This window comes from Tachyglossus aculeatus, chromosome 23 (assembly GCF_015852505.1).
Source record: "Tachyglossus aculeatus isolate mTacAcu1 chromosome 23, mTacAcu1.pri, whole genome shotgun sequence".
Lineage (NCBI taxonomy): Eukaryota > Metazoa > Chordata > Mammalia > Monotremata > Tachyglossidae > Tachyglossus > Tachyglossus aculeatus.
Window position 1 is genome coordinate 9,781,847 of NC_052088.1, and position 27,952 is coordinate 9,809,798.

General features: G+C 56.1%; 2 protein-coding genes across 2 annotated transcripts in view; one reads left to right on the top strand and one right to left on the bottom strand.

Annotated features, from left to right (window-relative positions):
• Positions 1 to 9,171, top strand: part of SERINC5 (serine incorporator 5) — an 81,563-nt gene extending 72,392 nt beyond the window's left edge. Inside the window, exons 8-12 of the mRNA XM_038765921.1 lie at positions 3,251 to 3,377; positions 5,556 to 5,622; positions 5,938 to 5,977; positions 6,548 to 6,692; positions 6,774 to 9,171. Of these exons, the coding sequence (XP_038621849.1) occupies positions 3,251 to 3,377; positions 5,556 to 5,622; positions 5,938 to 5,977; positions 6,548 to 6,692; positions 6,774 to 6,921 (527 nt within the window). The 3' untranslated portion in view covers positions 6,922 to 9,171. The remainder of the gene's footprint in view (positions 1 to 3,250; positions 3,378 to 5,555; positions 5,623 to 5,937; positions 5,978 to 6,547; positions 6,693 to 6,773) is intronic.
• Positions 9,172 to 11,353: 2,182 nt separating this feature from the next.
• The window catches only part of THBS4 (thrombospondin 4), an 86,322-nt gene continuing 69,723 nt past the window's right edge, over positions 11,354 to 27,952 (bottom strand). The window contains exons 9-23 of the mRNA XM_038765911.1: positions 27,352 to 27,489; positions 26,106 to 26,180; positions 25,863 to 26,015; positions 24,028 to 24,132; positions 23,565 to 23,672; positions 23,270 to 23,429; positions 22,772 to 22,890; positions 22,519 to 22,571; positions 21,336 to 21,529; positions 20,328 to 20,506; positions 19,770 to 19,818; positions 19,490 to 19,686; positions 12,229 to 12,401; positions 11,968 to 12,107; positions 11,354 to 11,664 (exon numbers count right to left, since the gene is read on the bottom strand). Of these exons, the coding sequence (XP_038621839.1) occupies positions 11,603 to 11,664; positions 11,968 to 12,107; positions 12,229 to 12,401; positions 19,490 to 19,686; positions 19,770 to 19,818; positions 20,328 to 20,506; positions 21,336 to 21,529; positions 22,519 to 22,571; positions 22,772 to 22,890; positions 23,270 to 23,429; positions 23,565 to 23,672; positions 24,028 to 24,132; positions 25,863 to 26,015; positions 26,106 to 26,180; positions 27,352 to 27,489 (1,905 nt within the window). The 3' untranslated portion in view covers positions 11,354 to 11,602. The remainder of the gene's footprint in view (positions 11,665 to 11,967; positions 12,108 to 12,228; positions 12,402 to 19,489; positions 19,687 to 19,769; positions 19,819 to 20,327; positions 20,507 to 21,335; positions 21,530 to 22,518; positions 22,572 to 22,771; positions 22,891 to 23,269; positions 23,430 to 23,564; positions 23,673 to 24,027; positions 24,133 to 25,862; positions 26,016 to 26,105; positions 26,181 to 27,351; positions 27,490 to 27,952) is intronic.

Consider the following 27,952-nt stretch of genomic DNA (forward strand, 5'->3'; position numbering starts at 1 on the left):
GAAGGGCTTCGTACAGTGCTCTGCACGCCATGTGAGGCAAAAATTATAAAAGAAAGGTGGGGTAATGATGTGAGTAAATATGGTATGTGATAAGACACATTTATGTAAATGACAATGCGCTCGCAAAGGGGAAATCAAATATGATGTGCCCTCCCCTAGATCTTGTAAGTGTTGATAACTTCAAAGCATACTCCAATCCCATAACAGCCCTTTGAGTGTTCCAGTGACATCTTACCAGACTGTGAGCCCGTTGTCGGGTAGGGACCGTCCCTGTATGTTGCCAGCTTGTACTTCCCAAGCGCTTAGTCCAGTGCTCTGCACACAGTAAGCGCTCAATAAATACGATTGAACGAATGAACGAGTGATTGACAAGCCAATCAGGTTGGACGCAGTCCGTGTCCACATTTTACAGTTGAGGTGACTGAGGCACCAGCAGCAGATGACAGTAAGCGCTCAATAAATACGGTCGATTGATTGATTGATTGATGACTTGCCCACTTGCTCAGCAGATAGACGGCGATGCCAGGATGAGAACTTTCTGACTGCCAGTCCTGTGCTCTAGCCACTGGGCCACCCGTCTCTCTCATGCAACCTGCGTATCCAGTCCGTGACCACATTCTGCCAGCTCAACCTCCACAACAGCACGAAAATCCACCCTTCCCTGTCCACACTAACCCAAGCACTTGCTCCTCGCCTGCCTTGATCACTACAGCAGCCTCCTCGCTCACCTCCATCCCTCCTGCCTCTCCCCACTCCAGCCCATAGGTCACTTTACTGCCCGGATCATTTTTCTACAAAAAAGTTCAGTCCGTGTCTCCCCACTTCTAAAGAACCTTCATTAGTTGCCCATCCACCTCCGCATAATGATAATATTGGTATTTATCAAGCGCTTACTATGTGCGAAGCACTGTTCTAAGCACCGGGTGGGGGATACAGGGTGATCAGGTTGTCCCACGTGGGGCTCACAGTCTTCATCCCCATTTTCCAGATGAGGTAACTGAGGCCCAGAGAAGTTAAATGACTTGCCCAAAGTCACACAGCTGACAAGTGGTGGAGCCGGGATTCGAACCCATGACCTCCGACTCCCAAGCCCGGGTTCTTTCCACTGAGCCACGCTGCTTCTCTATCCTTACTTTCTACTCTAAAGCACTCAATCAACTAGCCCCTCTTACCTAACCTCACTACGCAGCGTGGCTCAGTGGAAAGAGCCCGGGCTTTGGAGTCAGTGGTCATGGGTTCAAATCCCGGCTCCACCAGTTGTCAGCTGTGTGACTTCGGGCAAGTCACTTCACTTCTCTGGGCCTCAGTTACCTCATCTGTAAAATGGGGATTAAGACTGTGGGACAAACTGATCACCTTGTATCCTCCCCAGCGCTTAACAAATACCAACATTATTATTATTATTATCTGTGCCTATTACCTCATCTGTAAAATGGGGATTGACTGTGAGCCCCCCGTGGGGCAACCTGATCACCTTATAGCAGCCCCAGCGCTTAGAACAGTGCTTTGCACATAGTAAGCACTTAATAAATGCCATCATTATTATTATTACGCTACTCCCAGCCCGCAATAATTCCCTCCTCTAGCACCATCTTTTTCACAGTTCCCTAATCTCATCGGTCGCCGCCGATCCCTCTCCGACGTCCACCCATACTTAATCTGGAAGTCCCTCCCTTTCCATAATAATAATAATAATAATAATTGTGGTATTCGCTAAGCAATTACTGGGTGCCGGGGACCGTACTGAGCGCTGGGGTGGATACAAAGAAATCGGGTTGGACAAAGTCCTTCTCCCACATGGGGCTCACAGTCTTCATCCCCATTTTCCAGATGAGGTAACCGAGGCCCAGAGAAGTGAAGTGACCTGCCCAAGGCCACACAGCAGACAAGTGGCAGAGCCGGGATTAGAACCCATGACCCTCTGACTCCCGGGCCCGGGCTCTAGCTACTAGGCCACGCTGCTCTCCGTCTAAACTGTGACCCCTTCTAGACTGTGCATCTCGCTTTATTTCTATTTATTCTGATGACTTGACACCTGTCCACATGGTCTGTCTCCCCCTTCTAGACTGTGAGCCCGTTGTTGGGTGGGGACCGTCTCTTTACATTGCCAACTTGTCCTTCCCAAGCGCTTAGTCCAGTGCCCTGCACACAGTTAAGCGCTCAATAAATGCGATGGAATGAATGAATCCAGCCCAGACCACCACCCTCCCTACCTTCCAGGCATTATTGAGGTGACATCTCCTCCCGGAGGCCTTCCCCCGATGAAGCCTTCTTTTCCCCGGCTCCTCTCCCTTCCGCGTCACCTGCGCATTTGGATCTGCGACTTTTGGACTTTTGGCATTTGCCCCACCCTCAGTCCGGCCGAGTTTATGTACAGGTCTTTAAATTATCATGCATTATTCGTGTTAATATCAGTCTCCCCCTCCGGGCTGTAAGCTCATTGGAAACAGGGCACACGCCTACCAACCCTTATATCAGGCTCTCCCAAGTGCTTAGTAGCAGAGAAGCAGCGTGGCTCAGTGGTAAGAGCCCGGGCTTGGGAGTCAGAGGTCATGGGTTCAAATCCCGGCTCCGCCACACGTCTGCCGTGTGACCTTCACTTCTCGGAGCCTCAGTGACCTCATTTGTAAAATGGGGGTGAAGACTGTGAGCCCTGCGTGGGACAACCTGATCACCTTGTGTGTCCCCCAGCTCTTAGAACAGTGCTTGGCATATAGTAAGCGCTTAACAAATGCCTTCATCTTTAGTAGTAGTAGTAGTACAGTGCCCCGCACACAGTAAGCGCTCAATAAATAGCATTCACTGGTTGATCCTGCTTCTTGAGGGGAACAGAAGCCCTGGGGATCCCCATGGCGGGGAGCTTTGCCTCTCCCGAGACCTACCCCCTCACCTGCGTTCCCTTACCCGGGGTTGTGGCTCTGTCATCAGAAGCTTTTAGAGAGACCCTTGCCCGTGGCTCTCCCACCTGCCCACCCCCAAGCTTGTGCGGCCAGCAGGCTGCGGGCGGTGGTGGGGGTTGAACCCACCAGGTGCCACCCCTCCCACGCACTAGAGGACTCAGAGGCCCCGGCACCGGATTAGCCCAGAATGCCCGTCTCCGCGTAACGGCCCGGGATGCCATCGCCTTTCCGGGTCCCGTAGCAGAACCAGAAATCAACCTGGCCTCTGCCCACCTGCTGCAGGGGGTACTGGGAGTCCCGCCCAGGTGGCGGCACTGACGGACGGGGCCCACCCTCTTCTGCCTTTCCAGTTGTGGGCAAGGACCAGAAGAACATCACCATCTGCGTGCCCGACTTCAGCCAGGAGTTCCACACCGACGAAAACCTGGTCACCGGCCTGGGCACCACGCTCCTCTTCTGCTGCATCCTGTACTCCTGGTAAGCCCCGGCCTCCTTTCGCGGCAGCGGGGCGGGCGGCTGGGAGATCCCAGACGGATAGCGGGAGGGGGGCGGGGAAGAGGGCGGAGCGGGCGAGGGATGAAGCTCACCTCAGCAGAGGAACGCGGGTGTGAAGCCACGTGGCAACCGCACAGAGTCAAAGTCGCTTCCTTCGGTGTCTCTCTAGAAGAGATGAGAGGAAGAGTCTCAAAGAGCTAAGGAAACCGTGGTCTTGTTGAGGGTCTACAGTGTGCGAAGCACTGTACTAAATGCCTGAGAGCGTACAGTAGAGCTGGAAGTGCTCCCTGCCCTCGAGGGTTTGATAGCATAGTTCCTCCCTCCGTTTTCGACTCTTCTCTAGGCTGGGTTCGCGGAGAAACCCTATGGAGAGGGAGGGAGATTACGTATGGGGTGGACGTCGGAAAGGGGTTCGGCGCCGAGTAACCGCCGGATGGATGGGAATTCGAGGTTAAAGGAGTTTGGCCAGGGGCCCGTAACTGACACGTTTCGGTTGAAATGGGTGTCAGAGGGCTGGGCTTGGCCAGCTGTTTGAGCGGCTCCTGGATGGGGTTGGTCTTCGGCGGCTGGGGACCCCCCATCTCCCCAGAGCTGGGATTCTCACAAGGTGGCAAGCTCCATCCGGGCCGGCCACTGCCAGTTTTGGGGGCCGGAGCTGCCGCTCCCCTTGGCTAACGGCCCGTGGGACGTGTCGTCGCGTCCCCTCGACGGCAGAGCCGGAAAGTCACGAAACCGCAAATGGCACAAAGGCCCGGAGTGGCACCGTAAGGCAGGCGGTCTGAACCCGACGGTGAGGCCGGTGGCCCGTTCTGGACGTCGGGGGCCGTTAGGCTGTTGCGGGCGGTGAGGCCGGTGGCCTGGACTGGATAGTGAGGCCGGCTGATGTGGGATGGACGGTGAGGCTGCAGGGCTGTTGTGGGTGGCGAGGCCGCTGGCATTCCGTCCAGTCCGAGTTGCGAGGCGGGAAGAACATTCCCTAATTCCCCACTGCCCTTCTGGGCCCAGCGCCCAATGGAAACCTGCTGGCCGACTGTCCGCCAGCCCCGCGCAGGGTAGGGCGGGCTGACGTGACAGCGAGAGGCCCAGGGGCCGAGGGGAACCAACGCCCTCCCTCCCCTGGCACTCCGCCACTCTCGGGCCAAGAGAGGACATTGCCCTCTTGGGCAAACATCCATGCCACTCTACTCAGTCGGTTTGCCAGCTTGGCAGAGGACCGGTGTTTGGGAATAACACATAGAGAGTAAGGCGCAGCTTCGTTCATGTAGATTTTTTTATGGTATCTGCTTAGTGTTTACTGTGTGCTGGGCACTGTACTAAGCGCTGGGATAGATACGAGACTGTGAGCCCGCTGTTGGGTAGGGACCGTCTCTATATGTTGCCAACTTGTACTTTCCAAGCGCTTAGTCCAGTGTTCTGCACACAGTAAGTGCTCAGTAAATACGATTGAATGAATGAATGAAACACGAGCTCATCAGGTGAGACACAGCCCACGTGGGGCTCACGGTCTTAGTCCCCCTTTTCCAGATGAGGTAACTGAGGCCCAGAGAAGCCCACGATCACACGGCAGATGGGTGGTGGAGCCGGATTAGAACCCAGGCCCCTCTGGCTCCCCTGCTTGTGCGCTATCCAGTAGGCCACATAGCTACTCGGTGTATTCTTGCCCAGTGCTCTGCAAGTGGTAAGCACCTAATGAAGACTGTTACTACTAGTCATTCGTATTTATTGAGTGTTTACTGGGAGTAGAGCACTGTACTAAGCGCTTGGGAGAGTACAATGCAACAATAGACACAAACATTTCCTGCCCACAATGAATTTATAGTACTATTACTACTATTACTACTTCTTCCAAGTATGTACGGAGAAGTTGGGTCTCTCCAGAGAGGCCCCTTGCTAGGTTCCCTGAGTCCGGCGGGGACCTGGCTCCAGGCGACGTCGTTTTGGCGGTGGTGCCGGCCTTGGGTTTCTCAGTTGAATCCTGGCGTCGGCGCTTGTGGCGAGGAGCTTGCCTCCCAAGTCTCTGAAGAGACGGGCCTGGAGCCGCGGCGGCGAATTCGAGAGCCAGGAGGGAGAGTCCGGGGAAATCAGGTTGCGCGAGCATCCCCGTGATGCCGAGGGAGCGGGGCGGGGAGGTCGTTCTCAGGCGGCCACCTCTGTCCCCAGCTTGACTTCGACGACCCGGTCCAGCTCGGAGGCCCTGCGGGGACGCTACGCCGCACCTGAGACTGAAGTGAGTTGATGTGGGGGTCCCGCTGGGCCGCTGCAGGGGACGGGGGGCGGTCCTCATCATCCCCATCGGGAGGGCCGTCCGGTGGGCTCCCACGCCGACCGTCCGCCCCCTCTCCTGAGTGGCCGACGAGTTTCCCAGGCCAGACCTGTCGGCGCCCGCTCCGTGCCCCCCACTCTCTCCCTGCGGCCGAATGAAACGATTGCGATGATTCCCCGGCTCCGAAGCGGCCCCCGAGGCCGGGAAGGGCCAGGTCGGAGAGGGGAGGAGCGGGGGAGGAAGGGAAAACCCGGGTGACCGTGGCGGTGTGGTTTGCAGGTGGCTCGCTGTTGCTTCTGCTTCGTCCCTGATGGAGATGGTGAGTGGGCCCTGGGGGCAGGGGGGCCCGCAGATCCGCACAGCTGGACCACCGACCTGCCTGCCCCCTATTATGACATTTTGTACGTGGGGATCCTGTGCCAAGCGCTGTGCGCTGGGACGAACGAGTGGGGGTCCCGCCTGGTGGTCCGTTTCCCCGTGAGGGGGGCTCGGGCTCCGCGTGGCTGAGGAGAAATGGGCAGAGTGTGTTTGGCAGGCGCTCAGGGGGAGGCTGAGCCCAAAGTTTGGCGCTCTTGCCCTCCTGGAGGAAGGGTGGGCAGGGAGCTGGCGCTGCCAATCTCCCTCCTATCCAGCCCACCCTTCCTCCCCACCCCGAATCGGGGTGGGGTTGTGAGCTCTGGGGGCCGAGGGGAGCGGACCGGAGGTCCCGGAGGGAAGAGGGGCGGAGGAACGACCCGAGGGGGAGCAGAGCAGAGATGCGCTTGGCACGGAGGGGCGTTGGCGGGATGGGGGCCGAGAGGAGCCGAGCAGGTTGGGCTTCCCGTGGCTGGGGGTCCCAGCCGGCCAGCAGGAGGGCGATCCCATTTCCCACATTGGCTCGCCCTGGCAGACGCGTCGGAGCAAGACGTGAAGAAGGGAGGTCAGCAGGTGATCTACGACGAGAAGAAAGGCACCGTGTACAGCTACGCCTACTTCCACTTCGTCTTCTTCCTGGCCTCGCTGTACGTCATGATGACCGTCACCAACTGGTTCAAGTGAGTGGGTCCCCCGGGGGGGGGCCGCGGGGCCGGGCCGCGGGGGCCGGAGAGCCCACCGGCCCCTTTGGGTCCCGACAGCTACGAGAGCGCGCACATCGAGAAGTTCTTCACCGGGAGCTGGTCCATCTTCTGGGTGAAGATGGCGTCGTGCTGGGTGTGCGTCGGGCTGTACCTGTGGACCCTGACGGCCCCGCTCTGTTGCCCGACCAGAGAGTTCTCCGTCTGACGCGGCCCCGCCCGCCGGGACCCCGTCGTCCCCCCGACCCCCGCCGCCGGCCGGCCGGCCTTCGGTCGGGGGCCGGAAATCCGGGGCCGAGGGCCCGCCGGGCCTCCCGCCGCTTCGTCCCGGGTGGACGTCGGGCAAAGAGGACCCGTCTCTCCGGGAATGGGGCACGGCCCCCAGCCGCGACTCCCGCTCCCGGCCCCTGCCTCTCGGCCGCACGCCGGGCCTTCTGGTCGGTTCCACCCCTTCCCCCCAGCCGGGTGACTGGGCCGGGTCGCCTGGCCACCGGTTCTTCCCACACACCGTTTGTGCCTGAATCCCAAGGGCGTCCGCCCGGGCAACCTCGCCAGCCCGGCCACGGGGCAGCCTCCCACGTCCGTCGGGCTGGAGAGAGGAGTGGTGCCTATTTTTCTCGAACGCCCCTTGAGAGGTGTCCGCGCGGGGCCTCCTGGGGCCGGGCTTTTTGGCGTAATTTGGTGGCTTCCTGCCGGAGTAGGCGTGGGTGGGTGGCAGGAGGGAGTCGGGGTGGAGGTAGCCAAGATGGATCGTTCCTCACGTTTTTACGGGCCTTTTTTGTCCCCCCCTTAAAGCCCACCTGTACTACTCATCTCAACTTATCCCCACCACATCCGAGAGTAGAGAGCCCGTCGGTGGTATTTAATCGAGCATTTACTGTGTGCAGAGCACTGTTTCAGGTGCCCGGAAGGGTTCGGTAGAGTTGCGTTGACTCCCTCTGCTTCGGCGGGGAGGAAACGGAGGCCCAGAGAGGTGAAGTGACTCGCCCGAGGTCACCCTGCCGCCGGGGTCCCCCGGGCTGGGGCCGTTTTCGGGTGTCGGCAGGTCGGAGGGGATCCACGGCCGCCCGGTTGTTCTACGTCATTTTGTGTCGGGCTCTCGTCTTGGCGTTTCACTGGCTGTGTGGCCCGGGGCAGGGTGGTCCCAGGCCATCCTGTCCCCTCGCTCCTCCGCCCGTCTGTCCATCCGTGTTGTGGTTCCCCCCCCCCAGCCCCCCAATTCTTGCCTTTTCTGTCTTCCCTTTCCTGGGGTTGGGGATTGGTAGGGGTGGGGGGGCGCATCGCGTGTTTGTGTTTCTGTTCTCTGGGAGTTTACATTGGTGCTTCAAGGGCCGCTGGGACTCTATTTCAGACCAACTTGGCTTCCGGCTCTGTCTGACCCCGCCACCCCATCTTGGGTTGGCCCCGACACCCTCCAGCCCTGAAACGGGTGCGGGGCCGGTCAGGACCGGGGCCAAATAGATGAGCAGGCAGGCACGGACTGGGCTGGGGGGATCAGACTAGGTTCTCTTAGTGAGGAACAAGGTCGCGGGGGGTCCCTGCACAGGTACTGGGCGGCCAGACCCTCCCAGAACCCTTCTTTCCCCCCGGATGGGTCTCAGACCGTCCCCAGCTGGGTTATTTTCCCCCCTAGCCCCTCCAAATTGCTGAAGTCCCAACGTGTGACTAAGTAAGCTCCGCCTTGGGAGGGCCAAGGCTTCATCTTCGGCCGGGGTTGCGGAGACACCGGGGAAACTTCTCCGTCCCCCACCGGGAATTCTGAGGCGGCCAAGTGCCTTCTTCCCAAAGTTTTCTTTCCGGTGCTCCCCTCCTTTCCCCCCTTCACCTCCCCCCTCGGTGCTGGGGGGGGCATCCGGAGCATCCACGGAGCGCTTTGGGCCCCCCCCCGGCTCCGGGGGGGCTGGGTGGGTGTTGCGTTTCTAACCAAAGAGTCTTCCCTCGGTGGAGCCGTTGGTGGAGGTGAATCCTGGGGAGGCCCGCGGCCTGAGGCCCCCACGTCTCCTACCATGGGCCCCGGCAGCCCGTGCGGGTGAGTTTTGGCCAGATTCTAATATATGATTTCAGAGGATATTTATGAGAAGTAGATGTTTCCCCCCCCACCTATCAAGGAAGGTAAAAAATGTGACTTTATTTACCAAAACAGCTGCACAAGATTTCCCCGTAGCTTGAGATGTGACTCCTGCAGGTGGTTGTGTTTTTTTAGTTTGTTACCTTTCTAAAAGGCCCAGAAGGTGAGACTCCTTTACCCTGGGTGGAGGGGGGGTGGTCAGGCGGTCATTCCAATTGCCGAGCCGACCCCCTTCTGTCCCGACTGTTGGTCCCTGGAATAACGAGCCCAGCTTGGGTTTTTGGTTTGTTTTTTAACTTTTCTATCAAGCGTCCGGAACCTAGACCTGTCTTTAGATTTAAAGTTTAGACATTCCTAACGACCCATTTTAATAAAGTTTGAAATGGAATATATTTGCATCTTTTTTTTTCCTCCCTCTCCTGGCAATGGAATTTCCTTTCAGCAGAGGATAAGGCGGGGGGGCGGGGGTCACTTAAGGTGAAACTTCCAAGGTCGGGGCGTTTCAAGAAGTGTGAAAAGTGTGCCTCGCTGTCGGCTTCAAGCGAGGCCTGAGCGGGCGCGTTCACTGACGTCGCATGGAGGAGCGGCGCCGGTTTTCCGGCGGCGCTGCGGCCCGGGGATGGAGAAATGAGGCGGCCCGGATTCGCCCGTAGGATGGAGTGGCTTCCGGCCGAGGAGACTCCGAGAAGGTGAGGACTGTGGGGTCTGGGACGGGTGTGGGACGAGGGGGGCGGCTGCCAGTAAAGCGGGGAGAGGTGGGGAGAGGGCTGGTTTATGCTGGGTCAGTCGGTGGTGATGGGGGCGTCTATCCTGGATCAGTGCTGGGAACATCAGAATCGATGGATGACTTCTCCTGGATCCGGGAAGCGGAGGGTCGGAGCTCCCCTCGAGGCTGTGTGTCTCGGTGGGTTTCCCCACTCCGATAATAATGATGGCATTTGTTAAGCGCTTACTATGTGCAAAGCACTGTTCTGAAGCGCTGGGGAGGATACAAGGTGATCAGATTGTCCCACCTGGGGCCCACAGTCTTCATGGGGCCCCTGCACCCTCCGCTCCTCCGCGGCTGATCTCCTCACCGGGCCTCGTTTTCGCCTGTCCCGCCATTGACCCCCAGCCCACGTCATCCCCCGGGCCTGGAATGCCCTCCCTCTGCCCATCCGCCAAGCTAGCTCTCTTCCTCCCTTCAAGGCCCTACTCAGAGCTCACCTCCTCCAGGAGGCCTTCCCACACTGAGCCCCCTCCTTCCTCTTCCCCTCGTCCCCCTCTCCATCCCCCCCATCTTACCTCCTTCCCTTCCCCACAGCACCTGTATATATGTATGTACATATTTATTACTCTATTTTACTTGTACATATCTATTCTATTTATTTTGTTAGTATGTTTGGTTTTGTTCTCTGTCTCCCCCTTTTCGAGTGTGAGCCCACTGTTGGTTAGGGACTGTCTCTATATGTTGCCAACTTGGACTTCCCAAGCACTTGGTACAGTGCTCTGCACACAGTAAGCGCTCAATATAATTGATTGCTTCATCCCCATTTTACAGGTGAGTGAACTGAGGCCCAGAGAAGTTGTGACTTGCCCAAGGTCACACCGCTGACAATTGGCGGAGCCGGGGTTTGACTCTGGGTCCGGGGCCGAGCCAGGGATGGGGCTGCTTGCGGTTTAGGTTGTTTTTAGGTGGGAAACACCGCGGGCCGGGGCTGCAGCCGATGGAGAAGGGGGAGACGCTGGCCACGGCTGCCCCGCTCCTTTCCGACCGCCCAGACCCTTGTCTCGGGCACCAGGAAAAGCACCGGGTTTCAGCCTGGGCCCCGTGGCGGGAGGAGCCGGCTGCTGGGCTCTCCTGGGACACCGACAGGCCCTGACCCTTACCCATTCTCTCCCGCCCCGCTTTGGTTTCAGATGCGGGGGGCTGGAGCACGTCGGGGGGACGCTGGCCCGGAGGGAGCCCTCGAGCCCCGGGGGACGCACAGGTGAGTGTGGCTGAGCGCCCACGTGGGCAAGCCCAGCAGGAAAAATTCCTTTTGAGACAGGAATGCCCGGGCCGGGGGAAGTCGTCATCCCTCTCGTTTTAACTTTTATTTTGTTAGTATGTTTGGTTTTGTTCTCTGTCTCCCCCTTTTAGACTGTGAGCCCACTGTTGGGTAGGGACTATATATGTTGCCAACTTGTACTTCCGAAGCGCTTAGTACAGTGCTCTGCACACAGTAAGCGCTCAATAAATACGACTGATTGATTGATTGATTGAACTTACCTCTTTGTGCAGAGGAGGGATTAAAACAAGTAGCCTCTGCTTCCTTCGAGCCAGGCCTGGCACCACCCGGGGGCTCTGCTCTTATATCCCCACTGTGTCCGCAGCTGGGACTTTTCCCCCTCTGCCTAAACCAGCCCCACTGTTTAGCCCCCCAAGTCGGGGGTCTCCAGGAGCCTGGCTGTGCCCCCCTGCAAAGCCATGGACGTGGGCTGGGCCCACACCGAATAGCTGCTCCCACGGGAGGAGAATGAGCGCCCAGGTGTGCCCACCCACCCAGTCTGAGTTGGCCCCCCGCACGAAATTTTAGCAAGGATTCCGTCACGTCGCCTCTTTTATTTCCCGTGAAGCCTCAAGCCGTGAGGAGTCGTCACTCTGGGCGGCCGGGTCCATCATCATCAATCGTATTTATTGAGCACTTACTGTATGCAGAGCACTGTACTAAGCGCTTGGGAAGTACAAGTTGGCAACATATAGAGACAGTCCCTACCCAGCAGTGGGCTCACAGTCTAAAAGACAGACCGACACACAGACAGACCGAGTGCTTCGGGGAGAGAATGGGTCCTCGCCCTCCTAGTCGTCCAGACGGTCGAACTGGTGGGTCTGGAATTCCTGGAAATCTTCTGGGATGGTGTCTGGAAAGGAGAGGGAGGGTTGGTTGGTCTACCCTAAAGAGCACAGGCCCGGATACTCAGGGGAGGGAGGCTTTCTGGATCCCAAAAGGAGGGAGCAGGTGGATCCGCGGGGAAGAGAGTCCGTGTCGGGCTGAATCCACCCCCGCGCCTAGCCCAGGGTCGGACCCCTTGAAGGGTCACGGCTCCAAAGTCGACGCGGGCGGCTCCCTCCGCCGACAGTGGCCACGGGAGCCCCCGGGGACGGCCTCGGTTTGGGGGAAAGCGGCCCCAGCCCCGGGGCGGAGGGGGGCCCGCCGCCCTCACCATTGCAGCGGTACTTGAGGTTGGACCAGATGATGTTTTCCTGGGAGAAGCAGAAGACCCCAAGCCGGCCTCCGCGCATGGTGGTGTCGATGGTCACCCCCGAGTCGGCCACCAGCTCCGAGCCTTCGTAAAAACGTACCCTGGGGGGGGGGGGGGGGGGGGGGGGGGGGGGCGGACACGGACGCGGACGGGTCGGACGGGTTCCGTCCCGCGCGTCGCCCACCGCCCCCGGCGGGTCCCCCCCCCGGGCCCCGGCCGTACCTGATGTAGCCGACCTGCGGCCGGTGCTGCAGGAACCAGCGGTAGGAGACTTTGTCCTTCCAGCCCACGTTGCGCGAGTCCTTCCACAGCAGCCGCACCTGGTCCCCCGTGTCGCCCGTGTGCCACAGCGAGTTGCGCAGGTGCTCCCCGGGGCCCGTCTTGGACTTCACCGCCTGTCGGGGGTGGGGGGGGGGGGGCCGGGTTCACCCACTGAGGCTCCGCGGGAGGACGGGTGCGTGTATTTGTGAGGGCCCTTCCTTCAGGGAGAGTTAGGCGGGTGACCGACTGAGAGCGCTTAGAGGGGGGTGTGAGCGATTGAGACATGTAGATCCGAAGGAGGAGTTAGCCGTGTAAGCGCGAGTGGAGTATCTGAGTGGATGAGACCGTATCTCCGTGTGTGTGTGGTTTCTCGCTGCAGAGGGAGAGTTAAGGGAGTGACCGAGTGAGAGCGCGGAGAGGGAGGGGTGTGAGCGATTGAGGCCCGAGTAGAGTTGGAGGAGTCGTCGTCCCCGAAGGAGTTAGCCGTGTAAGCGCGAGTGGAGTATTTGAGCGTGTCCCCGAGCGGCCGAGACGACTGTAGCTCCCTGTTGTTTCTCACTGCAGGGGGGTTTCCTCGGGAGGAAGTCGCGTCGAGCTCGCGCTCCACTGAGTGAAGCTGAAGGGGAGTGGGTCGCCGAGAGCGGGTGACCCGTTGAGTGGACGTAAGTGATGGCGCTGGGTGACGTCCTCTGAATGACAGCCGCGTGAGTGGTGTTACATCCTGGAGTGTGGACGTGAGCTGAGGTGCTGCTGGGCCTCGCGTGACCTTCCTTACTGGTTTGTGTGTGAACGTATGCAGAGACGCGTGTGTTGGGGGGTCTGTCAGTGTCCTTAAGTGTACGCAACACAGAAAGGCAGACGGAGGGGAAAGGGTGAGTGAAACTTTTGAGTGTGCGCACAAGTGTGTTGCCCTCTGTCTCTGCTGACAACCCAAGGGCCGGCGTGAGTGAAACCCTTGAGGGCGAATGCACGCACAAGTGTGTTGTCCGCGGGTGGGTGTGTTCGAGGGAGTTTAATTCAGTCTCCTTCAATGTAGCTGCATGAAAACGTAGGCAAGGAAGAGACAGGGCAGGTGTGTATTGTGCTTGAGTGGGAGTTTGAATTGGGTGTCCTCAAGTGTAGCTCAGTGGGAATGTAGGGGAGAAAGAGAGGTAGAAAGACAGGCAGGGACCCTGAAGGAGACGGAGGGCAAGTGTGTGAAACTTTGGAGTGTGAGTGTATGCATGGAGATGTGTGCGCCGTCTTGAGACAGTAATTCAGCATCCTGAAGTGTGGCTAAATAAATAAGCGCTTAGTACAGTGCTCTGCACATAGTAAGCGCTCAATAAATACGATTGATGATGTAGGAGAGACAGAGGGCAACTGTGAAACTTTTGGGTGAATGTATGCATCAAAGCGGGTATTGTCCTCATGTGGGTATGTTTGGGTGGCTAAATGTAGGAGAGAGAGAACAGAATAGACACTGAAAGAGACGAGCGGCCAGCATGAGCGAAACTTCCAAGCGTGACTGTCCGCGTACAAGCGGGTGTGTTGAGAGAGAGGAGAGACGGTTGTGAGCGAATGTACGTATAGAAGTATGTATTGTCCTCAAGTGGGTATGTTTGTGTCGCTAAAATGGAGGAGAGAGACAGAGAACGACAGAATAGATGTTGAAAGAGACAGAGGGCCAGTGTGGGTGAAACTTTTGCGTGTGAATGTAATCGTACAAGTGGGTGTATCCTTGAATGTAGCTAAATCTAGGAGACACACAAGCAGGCAGAGACACAAAGGGACAGAGGGGAAGGGTGTGTTGTCCCCGGGTGGCTGTGTTCTTGAGGGAGGAGAGTTTAATTCGGTGTGCCCCAAGTGGAGCTAAATGCAAAGCTAGGAGACGGAGGGCAAGTGACCGTGTGTTCTGGAGTGAGTCAAGTGCAGCTAAATGGAAATGTAAGAGAGACACACGGGACAGAGAAATGGAGAAAGACGCGCCGAGACAGAAATGACGCGGAAAGTAACAGCGTGTGAGTGAAAATGTGAGCCCGCTGTTGGGTAGGGACCGTCTCTATACGTTGCCAACTTGTACTTCCCAAGAGCTTAGTACAGTGCTCTGCACACAGTAAGCGCTCAATAAATACGATTGAATGAATGAAGGTTGTGTGTCGTCCTCACATGGGTTTAAGTCAGTGAACTCTAGACTGTAAGCTCGGTGTAGGTAGGGAATGTGTCTCTTTACTGTTGTATCGTCCTCTCCCAAGCCTTCAGTCCAGTGCTCTGCACACGGTAAGTGCTCAATAAATAAGACTGAATGAATAAAGTGAACTTAAGGCCATAAGAAGCAGCACGGCCTAGTGAATAAAGCACAGGCTTGGGAGTCAGAAGGACCTGGGTTGAGCCGTGTGTCTGCTGTGTGACCTTGGCTAAGTCACTTCACTGCTCTGTGCCTCAGTTACCTCACCTGTAAAATGGGGGTTGCCTGTGAGCCCCAGGTGGGAGAGGGACCGTGTCCAACCTGAGTAACTTCTGTCAACTCCAGCGTTTAGAACAGGGCCTGGCACACAATAAGTGCTTAAAAAAATGCCACAAGAAAGTGTAGTGAAATGTAGGAGACAGACAGAATAGGCAGTGAAAGATGCAGAGGGCAGGTGAGTGAAACTTTTGAGTGAATGTATGTGTAGCTATAGGTAATTGTAGGAGACAGATACGATGAAAGACAGGCAGAGGTGGAGAGACAGTGAGAGAGAAAAAGATATGAGATACATAGAGGCGGTAACCGTCAATAGGCACTGAAAGACACAAGGCAAGTGTGAGTGAAGCTTTTGAGAGAATGTATGTGTAGCTATATGTCATTGTAGGAGACAGAGATACAAAGAAAGACAGGCAGAGGTAGAAAGACAGTGAGAGAGAAAAAGATATGAGATACATAGAGGCGGTAACTGTCAATAGGCAATGAAAGACATAGAGGGAACGTGTGAGTGAAACTTTTGAGTGAATGTATGTGTAGCTATAGGTAATTGTAGGAAACAGACAGGCAGAGGTTGAAAGACAGAGAAAAAGATATGAGATACACAGAGGTGGTAACCGTCAGTAGGCACTGAAAGACACAGAGGGCAAGTGTGAGTGAAACTTTTGAGTGAATGTATGTGTAGCTATAGGTAATTGTAGGAGACAGAGATATAAAGACAGACAGAGGTAGAAAGACAGTGAGAGAGAAAAAGATACGACATACATAGAGGCGGTAACCGTCAATAGGCACTGAAAGACACAGGGCAAGTGTGAGTGAAACTTTTGAGAGAATGTATGTGTAGCTATATGTAATTGTAGGAGACAGAGATACAAAGAAAGGCAGGCAGAGGTAGAAAGACAGTGAGAGAGAAAAAGATATGAGATACATAGAGGCGGTACCCGTCAATAGGCAATGAAAGACACAGAGGGAAAGTGTGAGTGAAACTTTTGAGTGAATGTATGTGTAGCTATAGGTAATTGTAGGAGACAGACAGGCAGAGGTAGAAAGACAGTGAGAGAGAAAAAGAAACGAGATACACAGAGGTGGTAACCGTCAGTAGGCACTGAAAGACACAGAGGGCAAGTGTGAGTGAAACTTTTGAGTGAATGTATGTGTAGCTATATGTAATTGTAGGAGACAGAGATACAGAGAAAGACAGGCAGAGGTAGAAAGGCAGTGAGAAAGAAAAAGATACAAGATACACAGAGGCAGTAACCGTCAATAGGCAATGAAAGACATAGAGGGAAAATGTGAGTGAAACTTTTGAGTGAATGTATGTGTAGGTATAGGTAATCGTAGAAGACAGAGCTACGAAGAAAGACAGGCAGAGGTAGAGAGACAGTGAGAGAGAAAAAAAGATATGAGATACACAGAGCTGGGAACCTTCAGTAGGCACTGAAAGACACAGGGGGCAAGTGTGAGTGAAACTTTTGAGTGAATGTATGTGTAGCTAGATGTAACTGTAGGAGACAGAGATACAAAGAAAGACTGGCAGAGGTAGAAAGACAGTGAGAGAGAGAAAGAAACGAGATACATAGAGGAGGTAACCGTCAGTAGGTAATGAAAGACACAGAGGGTAAGTGTGAGTGAAACTTTTGAGTGAATGTATGTGTAGCTATAGGTAATTGCAGGAGACAGACAAGCAGAGGTAGAAAGACAGTGAGAGAGAAAAAGATACGAGATACACAGAGGTGGTAACCGTCAGTAGGCACTGAAAGACACAGAGGGCAAGTGGGAGTGAAAGTTTTAAGTGAATGTATGTGTAGCTATAGGTAATTGTAGGAGACAGAAATACAAAGAAAGACAGGCAGACGTAGAAAGACAGTGAGAGAAAAAGATGAGATACATAGAGGAGGTAACCGTCAATAGGCAATGAAAGACACAGAGGACAAGTGGGAGTGAAACTTTTGAGTAAATGTATGTGTAGCTGTATGTAATTGTAGGACACAGAGATACAAAGAAAGACAGGCAGAGGTAGAAAGACAGTGAGATAGAAAAAGATATGAGATACATAGAGGCGGTAACCGTCAATAGGCACTGAAAGACACAAAGGGCAAGTGTGAGTGAAACTTTTGAGTGAATGTATGTGTAGCTATATGTAGTTGTAGGAGACAGACAGGCAGAGGTAGAAAGACAGTGAGAGAGAAAAAGATATGAGATACACAGAGGCCGTAACCATCAATAGGCAATGAAAGACACAGAGCAAGTGTGCGTGAAGCTTTTGAGAGAATTTATGTTTAGCTATATGTAACTGTAGGAGACAGAGATACAGAGAAAGACAGGCAGAGGTAGAAAGACAGTGAGAAAGAAAAAGATACGAGATACATAGAGGCGGTAACCGTCAAGAGGCACTGAAAGACACAGAGGGCAAGTGGGAGTGAAACTTTTGAGTGAATGTATGTGTAGCTATAGGTAATGTAGGGGACAGAGATACAAAGAAAGACAGGCAGAGGTAGAAGGACAGTGAGAGAGAAAAAGATGAGATACACAGAGGCAGTAACTGTCAGTAGGCACTGAAGGACATAGAGGGAAAGTGTGAGTGAAACATTTGAGTGAATGTATGTGTAGCTATAGGTAATTGTAGGAGACGGACAGGCAGAGGTAGAAAGACAGTGAGAGAGAAAAAGATATGAGATACAAAGAGGTGGTAACGGTCAATAGGCACCGAAAGACACAGAGGGCAATATGAGTGAAACTTTTGAATGAATGTATGTGTAGCTATATGTAATTGTAGGAGACAGAGATACAAAGAAAGACAGGCAGAGGTAGAAAGACAGTGAGAAAGAAAAAGATACGAGATACATAGAGGCGGTAACCGTCAATAGGCAATGAAAGACACAGAGGGCAAGTGTGAGTGAAACTTTTGAGTGAATGTATATGTAGCTATAGGTAATTGTAGGAGATAGACAGAGGTAGAAAGACAGTGAGAGAGAAAAGGATATGAGATACATAGAGGTGGTAACAGTCAACAGGCACCGAAAGACACAGAGGGCAAGTATGAGTGAAACTTTTGAGTGAATGTATGTGTAGCTATAGGTAATTGTAGGAGACAGGCAGAGGTAGAAAGACAGTGAGATAGAAAAAGATATGAGATACATAGAGGCGGTAACCGTCAGTAGGCACTGAAAGACACAGGGCAAGTGTGAGTGAAGCTTTTGAGAGAATGTATGTGTAGCTATATGTAATTGTAGGAGACAGAGATACAAAGAAAGACAGGCAGAGGTAGAAAGACAGTGAGAGAAAAAGATACGAGATACATAGAGGCGGTAACCGTCAATAGGCACTGAAAGACACAGAGGGCAAGTGGGAGTGAAGCTTTTGAGTGAATGTATGTGTAGCTATAGGTAATTGTAGGAGACAGAGATACAAAGAAAGACAGGCAGAGGTCAAAAGAAAAAGATACGACACACAGAGGCGGTAACCGTCAGTAGGCACTGAAAGACACAGAGGGCAAGTGTGAGTGAAACTTTTGAGTGAATGTATGTGTAGCTATAGGTAATTGTAGGAGACAGAGATAGAAGAAAGACAGGCAGAGGTAGAAAGACAGTGAGAGAGAAAAAGATACGAGATACATACAGGAGGTAACCGTCAATAGGCACTGAAAGACACAGAGGGCAAGTGTGAGTGCAACTTTTGAGTGAATGTATGTGTAGCTATAGGTAATTGTAGGAGACGGACAGGCAGAGGTAGAAAGACAGTGAGAGAGAAGGATATGAGATACATAGAGGTGGTAACCGTCAATAGGCACTGAAAGACACAGAGGGCAAGTGTGAGTGAAACTTTTGAGTGAATGTATGTGTAGCTGTAGGTAATTGTAGGAGACAGAGATACAAAGAAAGACAGGCAGAGGTAGAAAGACAGTGAGAGGGAAAAAGATACGAGATACATAGAGGCGGTAACCGTCAATAGGCAATGAAAGACATAGAGGGAAAATGTGAGTGAAACGTTTGAGTGAATGTATGTGTAGCTATATGCAATTGTAGAAGACAGAGCTACGAAGAAAGACAGGCAGAGGTAGAGAGACAGTGAGAGAGAAAAAGATATGAGATACACAGAGGCGGTAACCGTCAGTAGGCACTGAAAGACACAGAGGGCAAGTGTGAGTGAAACTTTTGAGTGAATGTATGTGTAGCTGTATGTAATTGTAGGAGACAGACAGGCAGAGGTAGAAAGTGAGAGAGAAAAAGATATGAGATACATAGAGGCGGTAACCGTCAATAGGCAATGAAAGACATAGAGGGAAAGTGTGAGTGAAACTTTTGAGTGAATGTATGTGTAGCTATATGTAATTGTAGGAGACAGAGATACAGAGGTAGAAAGACAGAGAAGAAAAGATATGAGATACACAGAGGCGGTCACTGTCAGATCCAAAAGAGAACAGACTTAGGAGAAATGGAGAAATGGGTAGTCACAGAAGCCGACAGAAAAAGAACCACAAAGTGGCAGAGACAGGGATGAAGGAAAACACACACAGAGGCAGAGACCGAGACAGGAGAGATGGAGGAAAACATACGAGGACAGAGACCGAGAGAGACACAGAGGTAGGGAAAGAGAGACCCGGAGGCAGAAACGGAAGACTGAAAGACAGAGGCAGGGAGGACAGGCGGACGGTGACAGAGAGAGAGAAGAAACCAAGATACGGAGCTAGAGACCTAGATGAGCAGATGGGGACAGAAATGGACCGTGAGAACGAGAGATGGTGACTGTGTGCGTCTTGGGGGGGTGGCAGGAGGGCGGTACCTTGAGCTGGATGCCGGGCTCGGCCACGGCGCGGAAGGGGGTGGCCTGCCAGTACGTCTGCTCCGTCTGCTTCCACATGACCACGTAGAAGCTGGAGCTGTCCTGGTAGCCGAAGATGAAGCCGGCGTAGTCGTCGTCCGTCTGCGTGTTCACGTGGAACGTGCCCTCGAAGTCCACCCCGTTGAAAGCCGTGTAGCCTGCGGGGGGAGGGCGGGGCGGGGTTAGGGAAGCGGGGCGGGCTGGGACGGCCCGCCCCGTGCCCCCGGCCCCCGCTACGTACCCACGGCCAGCCCCGGGTCGCTGTTCATCGTCTGGACGATCTCCATGCCCTGAAAGCAGACAGCCCCGGGGCTCAGTGGGGGCCGCCGCGGCGAAACGGCCGAGAGGACAGCGGGGCGTGTGTCTGTGTGGGTACGTTGGGGAGGAGGGGGCAGAGCCCAACAGAGGATGGAGGATGGACCCTCCCTGCCCTCCCTAAGCTGGCTCTGACCCTGTTGCCCAGCGCACCTGGACTGACAGGCCCCGACCACAGGGTGGGACAGCAAGAGAGCCCCCAAAGTCCCAGGCTTCGCCCTGGGATAATGCGCCCAGGAGAAGCCTGGGCCCTTGGGATCCCGGAGCCACAACTTTTATTTGAATCCCCAGGTGGTTTGCGTTGTTGTGTGACTCTGGGAGGGCCACGACACCTCTCTGGGATCCCTGGGAGGGGCCGGGAGCCCTACCCCATCTCCCGGCAGGGATGTTAGGCCGGGTACCGAGTTCTGCCCCACCCCGGGGCCGCTCCAGGGGCTGTGGTGTTCCCGGTCCTAGCCCCCGGGGTCCCGCCCCGCGTACTCACTTGGTTCAAGACCACCCAGTTGGGGTCGATCTGGGCGTCCCCCTCGGGGTCCAGGACGACAGTCTGGTAGGCCCGGAAGTCGGTCAGCGTGATCTCGGCGTTCTCGGGGCAGACGTCGATCCGGTCGATGACCTGGTCCTGGTCGAAGTCGACTTCGCAGACGTCGCCTATGCCGTCGTCTGAGGGGAGGGGGCAGGACGAGCGCCGCCTCAGGGGACCTCCCCCCTCCCCAAGCCCCACGGCCGCTTCCCTCTGCCGCGGCCCACCCCCAGGGCTAAGTGGAAACGGCCCAGTAGGACGAGGTGGGAGAGTCCCAGCTCTGCCGTGTGACCTTGGGCAAGCCTCAGTTTCCCCCCTCTGTAAAGTGGGGATAAGTAAGATACCTGCTCTTGCTGCTGATTGAATGGGGAGCCCCTTGTGGGGACGGACTGGGCCCACTGGGATTCTCTGGTATAATAATAATGGCATTTATTAAGCGCTTACTATGCGCAAAGCACTGTTCTAAGCGCTGGAGAGGTTCCAAGATCATCAGGCTCCCAGTCTTCATCCCCATTTTCCAGATGAGGTCATTGAGGCCCAGAGAATCCATCCATCGTATTTATTGAGCGCTTACTGTGTGCAGAGCACTGTACTAAGCGCTTGGGAAGTACAAGTCAGCAACATAGAGACAGTTCCTACCCAACAGCGGGCTCACAGGCTAGAAAAGTGAAGTGACTTGCCTACGGTCACGCAGCAAAGTGGCAGGGCCAGGATTTGAACCCATGATTTGAACTCCAAAGCCCAGGCTCTTGCCACCGAGTCACGCTGTATCTACCCTAGGCCTCAGCGGAGTGCTCGGCACGTAGTCTGCACTGAATAAAGACAGTGGCAAAATAGGCACTGGACGTCCTAGGGTTCGACCCGAACCGGCTCCTGGAGCGCAGCGGAACCACGGGGGGCAACGAAGCCGGGGCCAGCCGGCGGTCCGCTCCTCTCCCATTCCCCCCCCCACCCCGCCGGGCCACTCACCGTTCTCGTCCTCCTGGCCCGGGTTCGGCACCAGGCGGCAGTTGTCGGGGCCGGGGGGCACGGCGTCGGGGATCCCGTCGTCGTCATCGTCGTCGTCGCACTCGTCGCCCAGCCCGTCCTTGTCCGTGTCCAGCTGGGCGCTGTTGATGACGGTGGGGCAGTTGTCCGTGCTGTCCTGGTGGCCGTCTCCGTCGCTGCCGGGCGGGAGGGAGAGGAGAAGAGAAGTGAGGGCTCGGCTTTTCTTCCCCGGTCTGCGGTTGCCCACTTGTACTTCCCAAGCGCTTAGCACAGTGCTCTGCACACAGTAAGCGCTCAATAAATACGACTGAATGAATGAGGAGGTCGCGGAGGCCCAGCTCGACTCCTGGGCTGCCGGGTGGCCAGACACAAATCACGGAACCTCTCCGCCCTCGGTTGTCTCGCCTGTAAAATGGAGATGAGGTGCCTGCCCTTCCTATCTCACGCAATCGTATTTACTGAGCACGGAGCGCTGTGCTAAGCGCTTGGGAGAGTCCAGTATGACAGATGTGTTCTTACCTCCTTCCCTTCCCCACAGCACCTGTATACATGTATATATTTTTGTACATATTTATTACTCTATTTATTTTATTTGTACATATCTGTTCTATTTATTTTATTTTGTTAGTACGTTTGGTTTTGTTCTCGGTCTCCCCCTTTTAGACTGTGAGCCCACTGTTGGGTAGGGACTGTCTCTATATGTTGCCAATTTGTACTTCCCAAGCGCTTAGTCCAGTGCTCTGCACATAGTAAGCGCTCAATAAATACGATTGATGATGATGATGATGATGTATTCCCTGCCCAGAGTGGGGGAGACGGACGTGAATGTAAATCAATCAATTAGGGATGTACCGCGGACTCGGACTACGAAACGGATGGACTGGGCCCAATCTGCTAACGTTGGGCCCATCCCAGTGCCCTGACCTGACCAAAGGTAGTCAGTCTACAGGTTAGTCGGTGCTGTTTACTGAGCGCTGTACTAAGCGCTCGGGAGAGGACAATGGAACAACGTTAGAGACGCGTTTTCCCCGTAAAGCTTTCCGCTCCGAGACCCGGCTCCCAGTAGCCGGCGGGAGATTGCGGGGTGTAAGCAGGCCCGTCTCCGGGTCGGGCCCGGGGAATGGGGTCAGCCCGCTGCCCGGGGAGCGGAGGGAGGTGCCCTTACCTGTCCTGGTTGGTGTCACAGGAGTCTCCCACGAGGTCGTTGTCCACGTCGGACTGCGGGCAGAGCGCGGCAGCCCCCGGGGGGTCACGAGGCCTGGACTGCGGCCTGCCCGGCTCCGTGCCCAGCCCTCCTCCCGAGGGAGCTGGTCCCAGAACGGGCGCGGGGAGGTAGAAAGCGTGACCTGGCCCTCGAGATGCCATCCCATACGGACCCCGGCTCCTCCTCCTCCCTGGTGCCCTCCTGTCCCACGGACCTGGTTTGGGTTGCTGATGTCCGGGCAGCTGTCACAGGGATCGCCGACGCCGTCGCCGTCTCGGTCCCTCTGGTCCCGGTTGGTGACCTTCGGACAGTTGTCCAGAATGTTCTTGATGCCTGAGGGCGGGCAGGGGGGCGAGGGGCAGGAGAGAGGGTGCCCGGCGTGATTTTCGGGACGCGGAGGAGGTTGGGTGATCTCACTACAACCCTCTGTCCAGTCAGTCCTGGCAGTGCCTTCAATCTCCCCCTGCCCCAATCCCGTGCCTGCTGCGGGGGCTCAGGTCCGGTTGCGGCCTTGCCCAAACCAGGACGCCTCCCCGGGGAGGTTCGGGGTCCCAGGAGGTTTGTGGGAAGTCTGGAGAATTCCACATTTCCCTCCCTCCCCTTCCCGAAATGGAATATTAGTGGGGAAGGTCCCTCCGTCCCTCCCTCCCTCTCCGCACGCCCCGGGCGGGGCCAGGCCAGAGCGCCGAGCGGGGAAGGCCGTTCGGGTCACCGTCTCCATCCATGTCGTCGTCACAGGCGTCTCCCTTGCCGTCCCCGTCGGTGTCCCGCTGGTCGTTGTTGAGGACGTTGCGGCAGTTGTCGCAAGCGTCGCCGAAGATGTCCTGGTCGCTGTTCCTCTGGTCCGGGTTGCGGGTCAGCACGCAGTTGTCCTGGGGAAGAGAGGGGTGGGCGCACGGAAGTTTGCTGCCACGTCAGAGCCTCCTTTGCCCCCTTGGCTGGGGGGCGTCCCACAGGCGGAGTCGTCCCGCTCCGTCCTGGACTCGGACGCCTCGCCCCCCACGTACCTGCTCGTTGAGGATGCCGTCCCCGTCGGCATCCTCGTCACAGGCGTCCCCTACGCCGTCTTGGTCCGCGTCCTCTTGGCCGGAGTTGGGGACGTACTTGCAGTTATCCTGCGCGGGAAAGGCCGGACCCCGGAATCGTGACGCCATCCTCAGACTGCCGGCTCCCCCAGGGCGGGGCCCAGTCTCGACGCCCCTCGCCCTCCCAGCTAATCCCGCTGAACCAACCCACAGTCCTCTACGCTCCGAACTCGCTTACAGGCCGGGACGGGGTCTGCTAATTCTGCCATGTTGTCCTGCCCCGAGTGCTGAGTACGGTGAGGAAGCGCTCACTAAGTACCACTGATTGATTGACAGCTGGCCTATCCGCCACGCGCACTTCCAGGCCCGCGGCCATCTCCGCCCCCGCGAGGGTTGCCGGGCCCGGCCCCTCAAATCCCGCGAGCTTGGCCTGCGACCGCCTCACCTTCCTGCAGTTTCTCTCGGCGCACGGGAGTTCCTCGTCGGGGTAGCTGTCGATGTCGACGTCCTTGCCGCACACGAGGCCGTTTCCGGCCCAGCCGACGCCGCACTGCGGACCCGACCCGTCAGCGGCCGCCGGCCGGGGTCCCCTGTCTGCCCCCCGGACCCCCTCGGGGCAGCCAAGATGGGCAGCGGCCTGCTCAGCTTCCTCCCTCCGCGATGCCCAAGTCCGCGGGCATCGGAGGCGTGAGGGGGACGCCTCAGGGCACCGGACACGAGGCCCGGGCCCCTTGCGGCCTCCCCTGACCGACCCAAGAGCCGGGGAGAGCTAGGGGACCTGACAGCTTCGCCCCTCTTCCTTAGGTCTCGGTACAGTCTCTTAGAAGCGCTTAGTACAGTGGTCTGCACGCAATAAGCGCTCAACACATATGGCTGATTGGATAGGCCGGACCACCGTGGTTGTTCGGGCAGGAGATGCGGAAGGGATCCTGGGGCTTTGAGCGGGGGGCAGCGGAGGAAGAGGAAGAACGTAGCAGATGGTGAGCAGAGCCATCGCTTCCTCTGAATAATAATAATAATAATGATGGCATTTATGAAGCACTTACTATGTGCAAAGCACTGTTCTAAGCGCTGGGGAGGTTCCAAGGTGATCAGGTTGTCCCCCAGGGGGCTCACAGTTTTAATCCCCATATAACAAATAGAAGTAAATGAGGCCCAGAGAAATGAAGTGACTTGCCCAAAGTCACACAGCTGACAATAATAATATAATAATAATGGCATTTATTAAGTGCTTACTATGTGCAAAGCACTGTTCTAAGCGCTGGGGAGGTTCCAAGGTGATCAGGTTGTCCCCCCGGGAGGTTCACAGTCTTCATCCCCATATTATAAGTAGAAGCAAATGCGGCCCAGAGAACTGAAGTGACTTGCCCAAAGTCACACAGCTGACAATAATAATACAATAATAATGGCATTTATTAAGCGCTTACTATGTGCAAAGCACTGTCCTAAGCGCTGGGGAGGTTCCAGGGTGATCAGGTTGTCCCACAGGGGGCTCACAGTCTTAATCCCCATTTTCCAGATGAGGTAACTGGGGCCCAGAGAATAATAATAAGGGCATTTATTAAGCGCTTACTATGTGCAAAGCACTGTTCTAAGCGCTGGGGAGGTTCCAAGGTGATCAGGTTGTCCCGTGGGGGGCTCACAGTCTTAATCCCCGTCTTACAGATGAGGTAACTGAGGCCCAGAGAATAATAATAATGGCATTTATTAAGCGCTTACTATGTGGAAAGCACTGTTCTAAGCGCTGGGGAGGTTCCAAGGTGATCAGGTTGTCCCACGGGGGGCTCACAGTCTTCATCCCCATCTTACAGATGAGGTAACTGAGGCCCAGAGAATAATAATAAGGGCATTTATGAAGCGCTTACAATGTGCAAAGCACTGTTCTAAGCGCTGGGGAGGTTCCAAGGTGATCAGGTTGTCCCTCAGGGGGCTCACAGTCTTAATCCCCATTTTCCAGATGAGGTCACAGAGAAGCTAAGTGACTTGCCCAAAGTCACCCGGCTGACAAGTGGCGGAGCCGGGGTTTGAACCCCTGACCTCTGACTCCAAAGCCCGGGCTCTTTCCACCGAGCCACGCTGCGTTCAACGGTGACCCCGGAGGAACCGACGGAGGGCCGGTCGCCCTCCTGGATGCCCACCCTCGGGGGTTGGGAGCGGGTCATCCGGCGCCGCTCAACTCTCCCTCGTCCACCCCGACTCCTGTGCCGGTGGCCCGGCGCGGCCCGCCCTTCCTTCCCAGCCTCTCCCGGCCGCCGCGTGCCCGTGGAGCCCGGCGCTCACCACGCAAGTGACTTCTCCCTGCCTGTCCTCGCTGCACTGGGCGCTCCCGTGACAGGGGTTCAAGTCGGGCCGGCGGCAGCTTCTCTGGGCCCGGCAGCCCCGGGCCTGGTCTCCGGTGAAGCCGCTCTTACAGGGGCCGCAGCGGTAAGAGCCCTGGCGGAGGATGGACGGGAAGGATGGGAGGACGGCAGGGAAGGGGTCAGAGGGCGAGCCCCGGCGGGACCGGGACGCGGAGGGCCTCACCAGCGTGTTGGTGCACACAGAGTTGGGCACGCAGCCTCCGTTCCCGTTTCTGCACTCGTCGACGTCGGCGCAGACCTGAGGGAGAGCGGCGGCCGACACGGGAATCTCAGACAATTCCCACCGCGACACCCCGGCTCAGACAGCTTTCAGGCCGAGGGCGTCCTCTGGACCGTAAGCTCGTTGTGGGCAGGGTACGTGTCTTCCAACTCTGCGATATTGTACTCTCTCAAGCGCTTGGGCACAACGCGGGGTGATGATGATGGTATTTGTTAAGCGCTTACTATGTGCGAAGCACCGTTCTAAGCGCTGGGGAGTTTACAAAGTGATGAGGTTGTCCCACGGGGGGCTCACAGTCTTCATCCCCATTTGACAGATGAGGGAACTGAGGCCCAGAAAAGTGAAGTGACATGCCCCAAGTCACCCAGCTGACAAGTGGCGGAGCCAGGATTTGAACCCATGACCTCTGACTCCAAAGCCCGGGCTCTTTCCGCTGAGCCATGCTGCTTCCGCATTGTGGGGGGCAGGGTATGTGTCCTCCTACTCTGCGATACTGTACTATCTCAAGTGCTTGGGTACAACGCGGTCTGATGATGATGATGATGGTATTTGTTAAGCGCTTACTATGTGCAAAGCACTGTTCTAAGCGCTAGGGAGGTTACAAGGTGATCAGGTTGTCCCACGGAGGGCTCACAGTCTTCATCCCCATTTTACAGACGAGGGAACTGAGGCCCAGAGAAGTGAAGTGACTTGCCCAAAGTGTCACAGCCGGGATTTGAACCCATGACCTCTGACTGCAAAGTCCGTGCTCTTTCCATTGAGCCACGCTGCTTCTCTGCCCACGGTAAGCCCTCAGTAAATACCATCCAGGTGGAGAGGCAGCATGGCTTCATGGATAGAGCGCAGGCCTGGGAGTAAGCAGGACCTGGGTTCATTCATTCATTCAGTGGTATTTATTGAGCGCTTACTGTGTGCAGAGCACTGGACTAAGCGCTTGGGAAGTACAAGTTGGCAACAAATGCCATCATCATCACGCAGTAAGCGCTCAATAAATACGGCTGAATGAATGAAAGACTCCTCAGGGGAGCTAAGTCGAACGCCTCGAGAAGGGGGGGACCGCGTCTTTGGCTTTCCCCATAGTCCCCCTCGCCCCCAGCAGACCTCAGTAAATGCCGCCGACAGAGGGGAGCCACACTAGCACCCCAAACTCAGCTCCACCGGCCGCCCCCCCCCCCCCCCCGCCCCTCACCTGCTTGCTGGTCCTGGCGGAGGCAGGGCCGAGCCCCTGGAAGGGGGGTCCCGTGAAGCCGGGCGGGCAGGGGTCGCAGCGGAAGCCAGGCGCCAGGTTGACGCAGCGCACGCCCGGGAAGCAGGGGCCGAAGGCACACTGGAGACGGGAGACAGTTTCCCAGAAACTGGGAAAGGGTGCAGGGACCCCACGGTTCACCCTAGAGCGGTCAAGCAGGTGGCCAGGGCCCGTTTTAGCCCCCCCAATTCTCAACAGAGGCCTTGGGTGGGCCCTCGAATGGCACCTTGCCACCTTGCACGCCTCTCTCCGTAGCACGCTTCCTGCAGCGGCCCAAGTCTACAACCACCATTTCTCCCCAACCCCGGGCCCACTGTGTTATTCTGTATCGACGTAGATTATAGACATCGCAAGCCCTACGTCTAGACTGTGAGCTTGTTGTGGGCAGGGAGGGTTTCTGTTTGCTGTTGTCCTGTACTCTCCCAAGCGCTTAGTACAGCGCACGCAGTAAGGGCTCAATAGATACGACCGAACGCCCAGGGCCGGGCTATAGGCCTGGGACTCAGGAGGACCTGGGTTCTAATTCCACTTGTCTGCTGCTGTG